The sequence below is a fragment of the Ailuropoda melanoleuca genome, chromosome 2 (assembly GCF_002007445.2).
Source record: "Ailuropoda melanoleuca isolate Jingjing chromosome 2, ASM200744v2, whole genome shotgun sequence".
Taxonomy (NCBI): Eukaryota; Metazoa; Chordata; class Mammalia; order Carnivora; family Ursidae; genus Ailuropoda; species Ailuropoda melanoleuca.
The window spans coordinates 64,222,032-64,237,663 of record NC_048219.1 but is presented as its reverse complement, the minus strand read 5'-3'; the positions used below and the strand labels follow the sequence as shown (position 1 = coordinate 64,237,663).

General features: G+C 42.2%; 1 protein-coding gene across 3 annotated transcripts in view; it reads right to left on the bottom strand.

Annotated features, from left to right (window-relative positions):
- Positions 1–15,632, bottom strand: part of ABCD3 (ATP binding cassette subfamily D member 3) — a 117,719-nt gene that overhangs the window by 17,983 nt on the left and 84,104 nt on the right. For 2 of the 3 annotated variants that reach the window (XR_004623315.1, XM_034653941.1), the window contains one exon: positions 11,923–12,327. Coding sequence is in view for 2 of the 3 variants with exons in the window: in XM_034653941.1 (XP_034509832.1) it covers positions 11,965–12,327 (363 nt within the window). In the remaining variant the exon portion in view is untranslated. Of the gene's footprint in view, positions 1–11,829; positions 12,328–15,632 lie in introns of those variants that run through there. The other variant, XM_034653939.1, reaches the window with a different exon arrangement.

The following is a 15,632-nucleotide window of genomic DNA, read 5'->3' as shown; positions in this document are numbered from 1 at the left end:
AAAATTCTTATAGTGCCAGTAAAATAAAGAACCAAGCTAAGAATATCACTTATGATTTAAACCAAACACTGGCCTTTATTTTTCATAAATTCAGATAATAAATTCCAATTTCACTTTNTTAAATCTCTGACATATTTTCTAATTAGCTGGATTACACAATCAAGTTTTTTTTCTCCCATATTTATAATATTAAAATTCTTATAGTGCCAGTAAAATAAAGAACCAAGCTAAGAATATCACTTATGATTTAAACCAAACACTGGCCTTTATTTTTCATAAATTCAGATAATAAATTCCAATTTCACTTTAACTACATTAGTGGTTCAAGTTACTATGATAGTTTATGGCCTAAAGCAATGGTTCTCAATCAGGGTGATTTTGCCATCACACTTACCCACACCCCAGCCTCCTCGGGACATTTGCCAATGTCCTGGAGACATCTGGGGTTGTTAAAACTGGGGGAGGGGCATTACTGCCATCAAGTAGGATGCTACTAAACTTCAGAGAAACCCTGGCCTAAAGGTTAGACCAAAACAACACATAGGGACACATCCACATATGTAGACAATGAAATAGAACCCAACCTAATTCCTTTTTTACTATCTAGGAGAAAGGTTTACATTGAAAAATTCTGCTCTATGTTACAAAACTAAACTTGAAATAGGAACTTAGTACTGTAAATCTTTAAAGTAAACTTAAGAAGTAAAAATCTCAGAAGATTTTAGTAAGATCCAAATTTTTCCCTATGTAAAGATTTTTAAAGAATTACACTTACAAGAGGCATGGCAGCAATGGAGTTGAATAAGTATCTCTTTCTTTTTTTTTAAAGATTTTATTTATTTATTTGACAGAGAGAAACAGCCAGGGAGAGAGGGAACACAAGCAGGGGGAGTGGGAGAGGAAGAAGCAGGCTCCTAGCTGAGGAGCCTGATGTGGGGCTGATCCCAGATCAAGGGGATCACGCCCTGAGCTGAAGGCAGATGCTTAAGGACTGCGCCACCCAGGTGCCCCTGAATAAGTACCTCTTGAAATCTTTCCTGCTACGACCAATGATACCACTGCAAACCACCACATGCAATGCATTAGTTGCAAAAGAAGCAATATTTAACACCAAGAAAATCTGTAAAGCTCTAAAATTACTCTTGGAAGTTTTTATTGACTCAAAAAAGAGTAAATAAGAAAAGAAGAGGCTGAAAAACATTTAAATGTAGAAACATGTTTCCAACTTTTGAAATTTGATCATTTTAAAGAGGCTTCTTGAAAATCACTCTATAAACGGCAAAATTAAGTAACAATGATTTCCTTGGCTCTTTCCTTCATAAAAATGGTAATTTATAAAAAGGCTTATGCTGCCACAAAAGGGGTGTAGATGGCAAAACAACCAACAACTTTATAGAGTCAGCAATGGGTTACTATGGATGAAATAAACTAGTATTTGTTTTGAAATATTTTAATATCCTGATTCTCATGTGTGTGAACTAAGGGCAGAGATAGCCTAATGAGAGATCAGCCAACTCTCATTGTTAAAAGGTCAAGGGTAAATATTTTAAGCTTCTGTGGGCCAGAAGGTCTCAGTTCCCATTATTCAGTTCTGCTATTGCAGAGGAAAAACAGCCAAGAATGAGACTGGCTGCATCTTAATACAATTTTCCCAAACGGACGGCAGTGCGTTTGACCCGTGGAGCCTTATCTGCTGACACCAGGACTAAATCCTAAGTCCTCTCTAGCAGACTAGCGGGGTTCCTCAGAGCCTCAGAACGGTTCTCTAGAGGCTTCAGATCTGTTAACACACTTCAACTAGACCAACTCCTCTTTTACATTTTTAATTTATTTTATGCATTCTCTGTTTTAAAAATATCCATTAAGAACTTCTTTAAAGGACGCCTGGGTGGCTCAGTCGGTTAAGCGGCTGCCCTCAGCTCAGGTCATGATCCCGGGGTCCTGGGATCAAGTCCTGCACTGAGCTCCCTGCTCAGAGGGGAGCCTACTTCTCCCTCTGCCTCTGCCTGCTGCTCCCCCTGCTTGTGCTCCCTCTCTCCCTTTCTGACAAATAAATAAATAAAATTTTGAAAAAAAAAAAGAACTTATTTAAAGTAAGAATTCTACTACTTTTTGAAAACCATTATATCATATAAGGATCTCTGAGCACCATATATCTATGATCTAATAAAAAGATATAACTTATTTGTTCACATACTCTTTTTTCAAATAATGTTTATTAACATTCCCAAATGTAAGTAAAATATATTTGGAAAAACACTGCACTAAATGATTGAAACCTAGCTCCACATACAAAAAAATGATACAGTATATGATTCAGAAATAATCTGATTTTTATGAGGGAGTAGGTAAATAACGCCAAGTAACGTTAACTGCTCTTTGAGAGCAAAAAAGGTGCATGGTCAAATAAATTTGCGGAAACCTGGGTTAAACACAGTAAACAAATGTCTTTATCAAAGACCTTCTCAAAACTTAATGTAACATGAAACTTGCGCATTAAAAACTCTCTGAAAGGGTTCTGCAGCATGTATCATCATTTCCTCTGTCACAGCTGGCATTCCAAGAACATACTTTGGGAAACGCTACTTTATAGAATGACAGAAAAATTAATAGTCCATTTTCGATTAGAGGTGCTAAACAATTTTTTTAAAATTTAAGTTGAACTAGAAAAATGCTAAAATAGAACCACATAAAAATGTTGTTTCTAGAAATAAGAATACTGAAAACAAGGGCAAGAAGACAGTACAAAAAGTTTAGAGGTTTAGATTAAAATTGTTTGAACCAAACTTCACTTCACATAAAACCAAAGTGCTTTAGTACTGCCGAAGCTGTGAACCACACAGGATTACAGAACTTGGTAAAGCACATGCTGCCATTCAGCAATGGTTACCATTGGAGTAGCAGCTATAAACTTGAAAAATGGTTTCTTGAATAAAGCCTTATTTCTGCTTATTATTCTGCTGCAAAAAAAAAAATAATAATAATAGTAAAGAGTAATTTTACGGTTTATATCATATTACTTCTAAAACATGTAAGGATCTTTATAAAAGATAATTTGGTGATATTTAAATGATTTTACAATGCCTTAGTCAAATGGGTGAAAATAAAACATATCTTTATAATTACATTATAGCAGCAACAAGGTATGAAGGATTCTCCTCTGAATCATGGAATTTCCAGTTTCTACCTTAAAGAAGGAGTCTGTCCTATTAAAATTTGCCCATACTCCAAAGTCTTTAGCCACTGCTAACAAATAAGCCTAAAAGATGTAAAGGATATTAAAATGTACATTAAGGACCAGAATGAGTCCCTTTCAGACTTTTTTTTAGCAGAAACAGATGAATCTAAACCTCTTTGGAAGAAGCAAAAAGGAAAATACAGAAAAATCAATTTATAATGTAGCTTTAGTAGCAGGTTAGAGCAATGTGTTATTTTTCAAATTAAACTGTTCCATATTATGAATTCACAATGTTTAAAAATGTTAAATTTAACCAAATATCAAAGATACACAGAAGCTCAAAAATATTTATCAAGGAGAAAGTTAACAATTTACTTTAAAATGACTGCTTCACAATTGATGAATATGGGTTAAGAGTATATGGAAGTGGGGTTCCTCAGTGGCTCAGTTTGTTAAGCGTCCCTCTGCCTTTGGCTCAGGTCGTGATCCCAGGGTCCTGGGGTAGAGCCCTGCACTGGGCTCCCTGCTCAGCGGGGAGTCTGCTTGTCCCTCTGCCACTCCCCACCGCTCATGTTTGCACTCTCCTTCTCTCTCTCTCTCAAATAAATAAATAAAATCAAAAAAGAAAGAAAGAAAGAAAGAAAGAAAGAAAGAAAGAAAGAAAGAAAGGAAGGAAGGAAGGAAGGAAGGAAGAAAGAAAGAAAGAAAGGGAAAGAAAAGGAAAGAAAGAAAGAAAAGAAACAACGAAAAGAAAAAGAATTTCTCCTTGTGCTAACTTTAAGGACCGACCCTCCTAACAGGTTCCTGTGAGTTGCACAGGAGTGCTAGCTGGTCAGCCTGTCGTGCAACCCACCCGGACCTAGTGCTGCTTCTGCCTTCTCACTGGGAGTTCGTGCCTTTTGACCACCTTCTGCCAATTTCCCCTCCCCCACCAACAACCCTCAAGTAACGGCAAGTATGACTTTTTTTTCTGTGATACTGGCGGCGGTGGTGGTGTTAGATTTCACATATACGTGAGATCATACAGTATTAGTGTGTCTGACTTATTCCACTGAGCATAATGCCTTCAAGGTACATGCATGTCACAAATGGTAGAATTTTCTTGTTTCGTGTGTGTGTGTGTGTGTGTGTGTGTGTGTCTGAATAATATTTCATTGTGCCACAACCTCTTTATCTATCCGTCAATGGTCAAGAGACACTTTTGTTTCCATGTCCTGGCTGTTGTAAATAATGCTGCTTGAACGTGGGAGTGCAGACATCTTTTTCAAGTTAGTGTTTTTATGTTCTTTAGATACATTCCCAGAAGTGGAATTGCTGGATCATATGGTATTTTTACTTTTTAAAATCTTTTGCGAATCCTCCATACTGCTTTCCACAGTGGCTGCACCAATTTACATTTCCACCAACGGTGCACGAGGGCTCCCTTTCTCTACATGGACGCCAGCATTTGTTATCGTTTGTCTTTTTGATGATGGCCATTCTAACAGGGGTGAGATGATATCTCATAGTGGTTTTAATTTACATTTCCCTCATGATTAGCCATGTTGAGCATCTTTTCATGTACTTGTTGGCCGTCTCTGTGTCTTCTTTGGAAAAATATCTTAACAGTATCTTTGTCCTTTTTTTAGTTTTTGATTTTGGGTTTTTGTTGTTGTTTTGTTTTGTTTGTTGCTGTTGCACTGTATGAGTTCTGTTCTATATATATATTGAATATTAATCCCTCATCAGATACATGGTTTGCAGAATTTTTTTTTCCCATTCTGTAGGTTGTCTTTTCATTTTGTTGATGGTTTTCTCTGTGGTGGGGAAACGTTATATGTTGATGTAGTCCCACTTGTTTTTTATTTTGTTGCTTGTGTTTTAGGTATGATTTCCAAAAATTCATTGCTAAAGAGCTTTGTTCTTTTTTCTTCTGAGAGGTTTATGGTTTCAGGACTTACATTTAAGTTTTTAATCCATTCTGAGTTAATTTTTGTGAGTGGTGTAAGATAGGGTCCAGTCATCTGTGCTGTACTGAGAACCCCTCCAAGTAATTTTAATACCCAATGAATTTTGAGAATCACTGACTTAATCTATTTTTTACTACAATAAGAGCAGCTATAGACCCACACCAGGCATTCCTAGTCCTTGAAGAGGTCAGAATACAGCCTGCTGTAAGGCCAAAATCAAAGTAATACGTGAAGTACAGATAAGATCCTCCACCTGCAGACTGTGCCCTGCCTAGGTGAAGGTTTGTCACATATGTGTCTGTCAGTATTTTTCCCGCTGCAAGGAACAGAAACTTTTTCAAGAGAACTTAAATGAAATTGGGAAGCCTTTTTTCTCTTTAGTCAAGGGCACTAACTGGCTTAAAGCTCTTCAGCTCCTTTTAGCCTAAGCTACATGATTCCACGTTATTAGAGCATCAATAATGAACAATTAAAAATAACACTCTTCCTGTGGGGAAATAAAAATACTAAAAAAAAAAAAATCCAGTAATTTTGAAAGTGAGACATTGCAAGTTATCTTGAACAAGCACAATTTAATAAACTTTTAGATAGTGTTCTAAGATAAAAGCTTTAAGGAAAAGGTTCTTAACATAACAAATCACCAAACAACTATGCTCCATCTGCAAAGTAACTTTTGTCGCCTGAGCATGTATCAAGCCAGAGAACTAGGAATGTACCATTCGGAGAGGCGGGAACGGGCTTTTCCCTCGCGGAACCGCGGGAGACGGAAGTGCGGTTTATAACTAAGATTGTGGCGCCATCTTCAGTTCCTGAGGTGGGTCGACAACTTGACCCAAACGCTTCTGGACTGGGTTATAAAAAAAAAAGGAGTCCTAAAACCCAACACCTGTAAATGGTTAAGAATGAAAGCACGTGGCGGGAGGGGTGTTAAGAATCAGTAACCCAGACGACCTTCTCCGACCTGCTGCAGTTCCACCTGTGGTGGTCTCTTCAGTCCAGAGCCAGAGCTCCACCCCGGCTCCGACTACATCGAGTGTACGTCAAGTGTACGCGGGGTTCAGCCCCTTTGGCGTCACTAGTGAGAGACGGAAATTCTCAAGCCCCACTCCAGACCTACTGAATCAGAATCTGCCTTTTCCAGGTGATGTGTGCGCTCACCGAAGTCTGAGAAGCTCTGTTCTATGTGCTTTCCCAACTGTTCAGGCCCCTAGTCCCGATTTCACAGAGCCAGGGTAGGGGGTGCAGTGTGGGAAAGGAAGACCGACACCTCACCGATGGATGGGATGGCACAGCCTTGATGAGAAGATGCCATTTATTGAACTTACAGATCAGCAAGCTATTAATCCAAGCCAAAGGAAAAGCAGAGCCACGATCCTATTACAAATATTACACTTTCCAAAGATGTACTCTCTCATTTTCCAGAGACACGGCTTTGAGGACTCCTGCCTCATCTGCAGATGTCTAAAGACCAAAAGCTCTGCTGCTTCAATGGCACTGATTCATGTGCCTTGCTTCTACCTACCACCCTTCAAGGCAGCTCATAATATTCCCTGGGTCTCAGCTAGGTGCTTGCCTCGCCTGGATTCCCAGCACTCTCCCCACCACCTCACTGCAGTCTTACACTCCTTGGTAGGATCCTTAACGTTGTACGAAATAGTTCCTTACCTGTCTTGGCTCCTTTTCTAGATCATAATTGCCTTAAAAAAAAAACCATGATTATGCATTAGAATTCACTCACTTTTCCACTAATTTATTCTAATACTAAACACCTACTATGTGCCAGGCACTGTGGATTTGATTGAAATACACTGGGCACAATCCCAGCATTTACAGAGCTCACATGTTTGTAGGGTAAAATGTCAAACAAGTAATGATAACAGAACAATAGATAATAGATAATAACATGATAGGGAAAGTATAGGGTGTTTGGGGGAATTCATGTAGGGTCATTTAACTTACACTTGGAAGGGCTATTTAAAATTGCAGCTAAAGGACACAGAGCTAATCAGGCAAAGGGGGAAAGGATGGGGGTAAATGGGAGGAGTCCTCCTGGAAGAGGGAATGCTTGCATCATTAAAATCATATCTTGGGTATCAAATACTGCCAAAAATAAAGTGTGTTTGGCAGTGTTTGGCGTTTGTGTTGCCTCAGACATCCCGAAGTCAAAGCCATTTGGCAAAACAGCTAAATAGAGTTAATCTTTAAAAATGTATCTTTTTAAGAAAAGACAACTTTTAAAGTATTGGCTATAGGTATTTTTTATTTAGGATGACTGTTAATTTTTTAAAAGGCATTTTCAGAGAAACCAGGATGACCAGATCATGGAGTTTGCTCTTCCATTCCAAGAACGGAAAGCCAACCGAGCTTTACCTGCAGCAACAGAAAATTCTATGACACCAAACATCATGAATCTGCTCCACGTGATCATGTGGAATATGGTGCTGTAAAGAACATCCTAGAACCATGGCCCAATTATTCACTTCGAGTTTTCTTAAATATATTATTCTCTTTATTGCTAAAATAAGCAAACTTCTGGGGAAAAAATGTATAATGTAGGGACATAAGAAAGTCCTCATGGTTTTCCCAGTTAGAGATGAAAAATGTGTCTCTCCTCACCTCCCGGAGACCCCACTAACTAAGTGAACTTAAAAGATTTAAAACCACAGACAATGAGAAAACACAAGAGGAAATTAATGGTGTGATGATTTCAGTAAATAATGGACAAAGGCATAGAAAATGTTTGTACATGGACAAGGGAGCCATACTCTGTCTACATGTGCAGAGGAAAGGGGAGGAAGAAGATTAATTTGCCTTTCTAGAGATCTCTAGGACTTGTCAGATAAGGCAGAGGAGAATCTTGAGAGAGAAAGGGGTGGGAAGGATAGGAGAAAAAGTCTCAACAGCAAACTGGATATTAAGAAAACAAATATAAGAGGCCAATGACTATAAAAAATTTTTAAGAGAAAATAATCTGAAGCTTAAATTAGGCATTCCAGCTGGACTTCCCACCAGTGGAACAGAATAAGGGTATTTCAGACATACAAGACTTCAAAGTACTTTCCTCCCGTGCACCCTGCCCAGGAAGCTACAGGAGGACATGTTCCACTAAAGAAAGGAATAAATCCAAACCAGAGGAGGACTTGGGATTCAGTGCAGGAGAGCTCAGGGTCAGGCTGGCAGCTCAGCAGGCCTCCAGAACTAGGGGGAAGGAGGAAGACAAAGACCCCAGGAAGAACATCTCTGAAAAGCAATAAAACATTGATATGGTGGCACAACTCGAAATAATTAAGGATTATCTGTTATGATAATTATGGCAGAAAAAAACAAGGTTAAAAAAATGAAGGCTATTGGAGACTAGAGAGAAAAGACAGTAAAAAAGGAACTCCATTCTCTACTAGACTCTGCAATTAACCATATTATACATTCATCAGAAAGCAAACACCGATTGTTGATTTAAAAAGATTTAACTCCAACTTTCGCTGCATTCTGTTGGTTGCAGAAGTATTCTATAAACGGGCCCAAGATGGCCCCTCTAAGTTAGCCTATAATGGCCCGTGTTGTTTACTTCTTCACAGCAGACTAGGACCATTAGCCCAAAGCCCACCAGGGCCAAACGCAAATCCTCACACATCCATTTGTTTTAAATATAGTCCACCCCCCCATATTTTTAGCCAGTTAGGGCCTGCTTACTGTACATACCCCATGAAACTGCCTCAAACATCTGCCAAGCACAGATAAGACAAGCCTATAGCTATAAGAGCCCCAACTGCTCTGCCCTTCAGAGTAGGTGATGCTGAAAGCCATCACCTACACGCACTAGTCCCTCTCCCCCAGGAGTCCCCTTGTCCTAGTCCCCTCGTGGAGGGTGGTCCTACACCACCATCTCTGGAACTAATTTTTCCTTAGTTCTATCAGTTTTAACGTTTTGACCCTGCTACTGGGAGGAACTTTCTCTCTCAGGCAATCCTGTCCTAGTATCACCCAAATGAAGTCTGTGTGTTACTGCCTCTCCTGATCCTGTCTCCCCCCTGATCAACCCTCAAATCTGCCAACTTATCACAACAAAGTACAAAGGTTTCCAGTTTCAAGGGGAGGGAATATAGACCTCACTTCTCCAAGGAAGATGCTGATACCACACTGTCAAGAGGGATGGGATATATATTCATGGGACCATCCCTGGAAAATACAATCTGTCACTAAGATCAATATGCAGAAATTAACTGCATTTCTATTCAGTAGCAACAATTAGAAAAAGAAATGTTAAATGGATACAATTTATACCAGGACACAACAAACATCTAATGCCTAGCCATAGAGCTCATGAGAGATTGTAAGACCTCTACACAGAAAGCTACCAAACATTACTGACAGACATTAAGGAAGTCTTAAATAATGGACAGATTTATCGTATTCAGGGATTGGAAGAATTCTGCAGTTGCCAGGTACATAGGTTAGGTCAAGTTGGTTAATTGTGTTCAAGTATTGATGTGAGGTTTTGTTTAGTTTTTTGTTGTTGTTGGTTCAACCCTTTTCTCATTACAAAATATGCCTCTTAATTTTTAGAAATGTTCATTGTCCTAAAGTCTACATTGTCTGATATTAGAACATCTATCTAATAAAGGACTCATACTCAGAATACATAAAAATCTGTAATATCACTAGGACAGTTTCTAAAAGGGGGCCCAGAGATTTACATGGCCACTTCAAACAAGAGGATGTCCAAATGGGTGATAAACATGCAAATGTTCAGCCTCATTACTGTCCAGGGAAATGCAGAATGAAGCCACAATGATTTGCTGTTGATGGCTAAAAACGTAGAATGAATGAATGAATGAATGAATGAATGAATGAATGAATGAAAGAAAGAAAGAAAGAGAAAGAAAGAACAAACAAACCACCAGCAACATCAAATTTTGGCAAGGACTGGGAAAACTGGAATTCTAATACACTTAATGCTGGGAGTGTAAAAATGGTACAACTACTTTGGAGAACAGCCCACAATACATAACAAAGCTGAACATATTCCATTCCAAAAACGCGTACATATGTGCACCCAAAGATGTGCGTAAGGGTGTTTATAAGGACTATTTGTAATAGCTCCGAACAGAAAACCCAATGCCCATTAGTGGTAAGATGAAGAAAGTATGGTCTATTCATATAATGAAATATTATACAGCAATAAAAATGAGGGAACTCTTTCCACATCTACAATGGATCAGTTTCACAAGGTGGAGGGAAAGAAGCCGTACACAAAAGGGTACCTAATATATATGAAGCTCAAAAACAGGCAAAGTAATTTATGTGATAGAAGTAAGAATAGTGGCTTTTAGGGGCCAACAATTAGAAGATGATGAGGGTGGCCTTTGAGATATGACAATGTTCTGTTTCTTGATTTGGAGGGTGGAAATGTGCATGCGTACTTTCTAAAACCTCATCGAGCTTAAGATTTTTGGACTTTTCTGCGTATGTATTATACATCAATAAAGTGTTTCAAATTCATTTTAAATAATTAAACTATATGTGGAGGATGCGGCAGGAATATCGCCACAGGACCAAAGTGGGTCCACTCCTTGGTGAGCGACAGACAGACAGACCCTACCAGGTAGAGCTGCCGCACAAGGTCACCTTGTTCGTACAAAAAAGGAGACCACAGAGAATAATTCCCAAAGCCATGACTCCCCGAACAAGGGACTGCAGGCTCCTTTTTATTAGGACTTGGGATGAATTTTCAGACGGTCATCTTAACAGTATAATGAGGCTGAGACAATTTCTGGCACTTTGATTCATCTGCTCAGGTGTTTTCCTCAAATATTTCTTTTTCTGTTCCAGCAGTTTGTTAGTTAGCTTCTAAAAGATAAGGTTGACAGGCAGAAGCTTCTAGGAGTTTCCCAAGTTCAGGAGGCCAGGCTGTTGACAAAATCCCTCCTCCAGTTTTATTCTGCCCCTCGTTCTGGAGGAGCCCAGGGCAAAGGCCCATCTCCTGTAGCTACTGCCTGCCAGACATGGCGAGTTGTCCCAGGGATTCAGAGAGGGGCAGAACTGTTTGCCCAGCTCGTCTGAGATCTGTGTGTCATCAGATTCTGCCCCTAGCTGTTCCTACCCTCATGTTAGTAACCATCTGAGGTTTTACAGCCTCTGTATGCTCTGCCACAAACAGTACCAAACCATGGAGTAGGCAGACCCCAAAAAGTAACAAGTCTTGAAGGATTGTGAGTGGCCCCAGGAAGGGGAGGAACCACATGGCGCTGGCTAGTGCCCTTCTGCCGGCCTGCCAGGCCTCATCGGGAGAGCTCGAGGTTAGACAGCCAACCTGCCTGCTCAAGGATGTTCTTAGTATTTACGTATGACTGCAGGCACAGCACGAAGTATTAATTCCTGCACGGACCCCCCTCCCACTCACAGGTAGTCCAGAGCAGCGTATTATTTCTTACTTCTGTTCACCAGGGAATTCCCAAGGGCGCTCCGGTTTGCTGATAGTTTTAGATATTCCTAGAACAACTGTGGCGAAAACTAATACCAGGAAAGTGTTCATTTCAAGATCTTAAGGCTGGAACCATCATACCCCGTGTCTAGAACCCGAGGGGAAAGCACAGCCGGCCGGAAACGCTCCATCCCCAGGTGCCGGCAGTGACCTGCGCCGTTCATGATGGAGCAGGCGCAGACGCGTTAACCCCCTGGGGGGGCCTGGCAGCAGGCAGTGAAGCTGGAGAAGCCAGAGCAGCCGAGCCAGCATCGTCCAGACTGAGGCGACCCGAGCGCAAAGCTGAGACCCTCTCCCCCGGGGGCTTTACTTACCTGGAGCGGGAGAAGCACAGGAGTGGCAGGTGTGTCAGCGCCTCACAGTACTTGTCGTCCTCCGTCCTCCGCTGCGGGAGCGCCTCCTCCTGAGTGTCTGCTCCGGGTGTCTTCCCCGCTCGGCAGCGGTGGACCCAGGGCACGACTCTCGCTCGTTACGGAGATGGTGTGGCTCATCGTACGAGGTGGGCTCCTTTCTATACTGGCTGTAACTGGTCCTGTGGCGACCCAGCTTGCCCAGATTTGAGGTACACCCCACCCCAGGTTCGTCTGGGTGAAGGCTGATTTCCGTAGGGAGGGGAGGCCAGCGCGTGCATATTTGTGGGGCGCCCCACCGCCTGTTGAAGGCTCCTTGTTTGCTTCTTGGCCAGAGAAACCTCTGCGTCTGGCGGAGGTGAGGAGAGCCTGGAGGAAAGGGAGGAGCTAAATTCCCATAGGTCATCTCGAAGGAGCTAAATTCTAGTTTAACCCCTGGGGGCAGCTCGTATCCTCCGGAGAGCTGCTGGTAAGAGTCTGTGGTTCTTGGGTCTTTTTCACGGTTCTGTGAGCCCGTTCTGTCTTTCAGGGGAGCTGCTCGAAGCACGCAGTGGGTCCCACTCTTGGCAGCACCCAACTGACCCTTATTTGCCCCGTTCAAAGTCCCCTCCACCTCTCAGCTGCCTGCTCTGGGGTCTGCAGCTTCCCCCTCCGAGCTCTCCGCCTGTCCCTGCCCTCGGCTAGGTAATTCTTCGCTCTATGTGGGCTCTAGAATGCTTTTAAGACGTTGCTTTCCATGTTCCGTCCAATCTTTTAAACTGTTTTCAGCAAATCTTACCAGTTCTACCTTAAAAATACATCCAGAATTCTACGTCTTCTCACCACGCTCACCGCCGCGACCCTGCCCGGGGCCACGGCCGCACCACCTCTAGCGGATGATTGTAAGGACCTCCTCACCTGCTTCCCCCGCTACCGCCCCTCGTCGGTCCCGCCCCTCGTCGGTCCCGGCCCCTCGTCGGTCCCGGCCCCCCGCGGTCCCGGCCCTCGGCGGTCCCGGCCCTCCGCTGTCCCGCCCCTCGTCGGTCCCGGCCCTCCGCAGTCCGCGCCTCAGCACAGCAGCCCCAGAGCCCGTAAAACCCAAGTCAGGTCATATCCCCCTTCGTTCATGTCTCCAGTGACTTCCCTTCGGACATGAATCACATAATTTAGGCCCTCACTACTTCTCTGAATTTACCCCCTGCTACATCCCGCACACTCACTCCCTTACTATTTCCGCCTCTTTAGTGTTTCCTAAGGCGTTAGTACTCCAGTGCCACATCACTAAGCATCCCCAAATCGGAGGCTTCAAACAACAAAAGCCATGCTTTCCGTTGGTCAAGACTTCGGAAAGGGATCAAGATGCACTTCTCACTCAGGGTTTTTCAAGAGGCCTGCAGTCAAGATACCATCTGGAGCTGCAGGCGTCTCTGAAGGCTACCCTGAACCTGGGGGACCCACGTTCAAGATGGTCTACTGACAGGCCGGCAAGTCAGCCGTGGCTAGGGCCTGGGACCTTCCTTCCAGCTGCCTGCGGTTCCTGACCAGCACAGCGGCCGGTTTCCCTCAGGGTGAGCCCTCCAAGCAGCAAGGTGAAGACAAAATGCCTTTGATGCCTTAGCCTCAGATGTCGCACATGGTCACTTTTTTTTTTTTTTAAAGATTTTATTTACTTATTTGAGAGAGAGAGAAAGAGCACAAGATAGGGAGAGAGGCAGAGGGAGAAGCAGGCTCCCTGCTGAGCAGGAACCCCCCCCCCCAAGAACCGCCCACCCACCCGACGCAGGGCTCCATCCCAGGACCCTGGGATCATCACCTGAGCCGAAGACAGACACTTAACCACCAAGCCACCCAGGTGCCCCGCACATGGTCGATTCTGTTGTGTTCCTTCATCAGTGTGAGGGTGCATGATACACAGGTGTGACAACCAGGGTGAGAACCCTTGTGGGCTGAGAGGCTGCCCATCACACTCTAATAGGCCAGGCACAGCCCACCTCATGGTTTTCACATTTACCACTTCCTTCGTCTTAAAATGTTCTTCCCCCAAATGTCCATATGGCCAGGTCCCTCACTTCCTTACAACTTTTACTCAAGTACTATCTTTTCAGTGAGGCCCGCCTGCCCCCCCCCATCTAAAATGGAAACCTATTTATCCATACTGCTTCTGCATCGAACAGGGGTTCACTTTCGAGATCTTTGTGACTATAGTAAACTGGGTCACATGCTTTAATCCCAAACGGGTCTGTCTCAGGTCCTTTAAGCTTATTGTAAAGGGGTTTTGCAATTGCCAGTTAGGAATCCAGATGTGAAAAAAAACGGCCATTCCCAAAAATCCACACAACTTTTTGTGCATCCTTGGTGGGGTGAGCTGATATACTGCTATTTTCCTTTCTTGAGGAAGACCTCATTACCCCTCAGACATAAGAAACTCCAAGTTTTCTACAGCTTCCTTAGATATTAGGGCCTTTTCTTTTGATACCTTATATATCCTTTGCTGGCTATAGTATTTTTGTGACATATAACACCTCATAATCAGAATTACAAGTGATGACATTATACTAGGACATACTAGAACTTTAGGGATTTTATATAATTTCTAGAACAGTCAGAGCATTTACTCACACAATATAACCTAAGATGATTTATCATCGCTTAGTTGGTAATGCTTCCCATACCAAATAAACAAGTCTAATTAGTCAAAAAGTCTTCATTTTGGAGGGGAAGTTTGTCAAAAATATCAGAAGGTTTTAAAGTACACATCTAAGTGGGATCACAGATCATTACAAAACTTTTAACCAAGTTGGCAGTAAGACATTCTACAGGGAGTTATAGTTGTTAACCAAACTTAACTCTTTTAATATTAAGAAGATCGGATTTTCTTAAGTAATCAAAGACCCAATAAAGACAAAGCATAGAAATTATTTTTCCTGGGTAAAGAAAAAACTTTGTTTACAATTTCTTATCAAGAGTAAACCAAATTCCAGCCTATACCAGTGTACTTTTTTTTTAAGTTTATTTTTTAGTAATCTTTACACCCAAGGTGGGGCTCGAATTCATGATCCTAAGTCGAGTCACATGTCCTCTGACTGAGACAGCCAGGCACCCTATACCAGTGCACTTTTTTTTCCCCCTCTTTAGAAAGAGAGAGAGCATAAGCAGGGGGAGCAGCAGAGGGAGAAGCAGGCTCCCCGTTGAGCAAGGAGCCCAATGAGGGACTCGATCCTAGGACCCTGGGATCATGACCTGAGCTGAAGGCAGATGCTTAACCAACTGAGCCAGTCAGGCATCCCTATACCAGTGTACTCTTAAAACTCATTTATTCCCATCTCAGTCTCCATCATGAATAAGGCTCCTTTCTAGAGATTCCTTTTTCACAGACTTATTACAACTCTCTTTTTACATTCAGATTTTGTCCTAAGTTTTCTATCTCCTCCTATACAACCAGTCTCATTTTAGGACAAAGTTACTTTCTTTTCCCTCAACAAAAATGTATTTCTATTCCTCATACCTTTCTTACCAAAAACACTTATCTCACTTTCCTTGCATACAGAGTCCTAATTACATTTATTATAATTCTTAATGCTTAGAGACCTTAATTTTTTTCTTTTTTTAAAAAAGATTTTATTGATTTATTTGAGAGAGACAGAATGGGGGGAGGGGCAGAGGGAGAAGCAGACTCCCTGCTGAGCAGGGAGCCC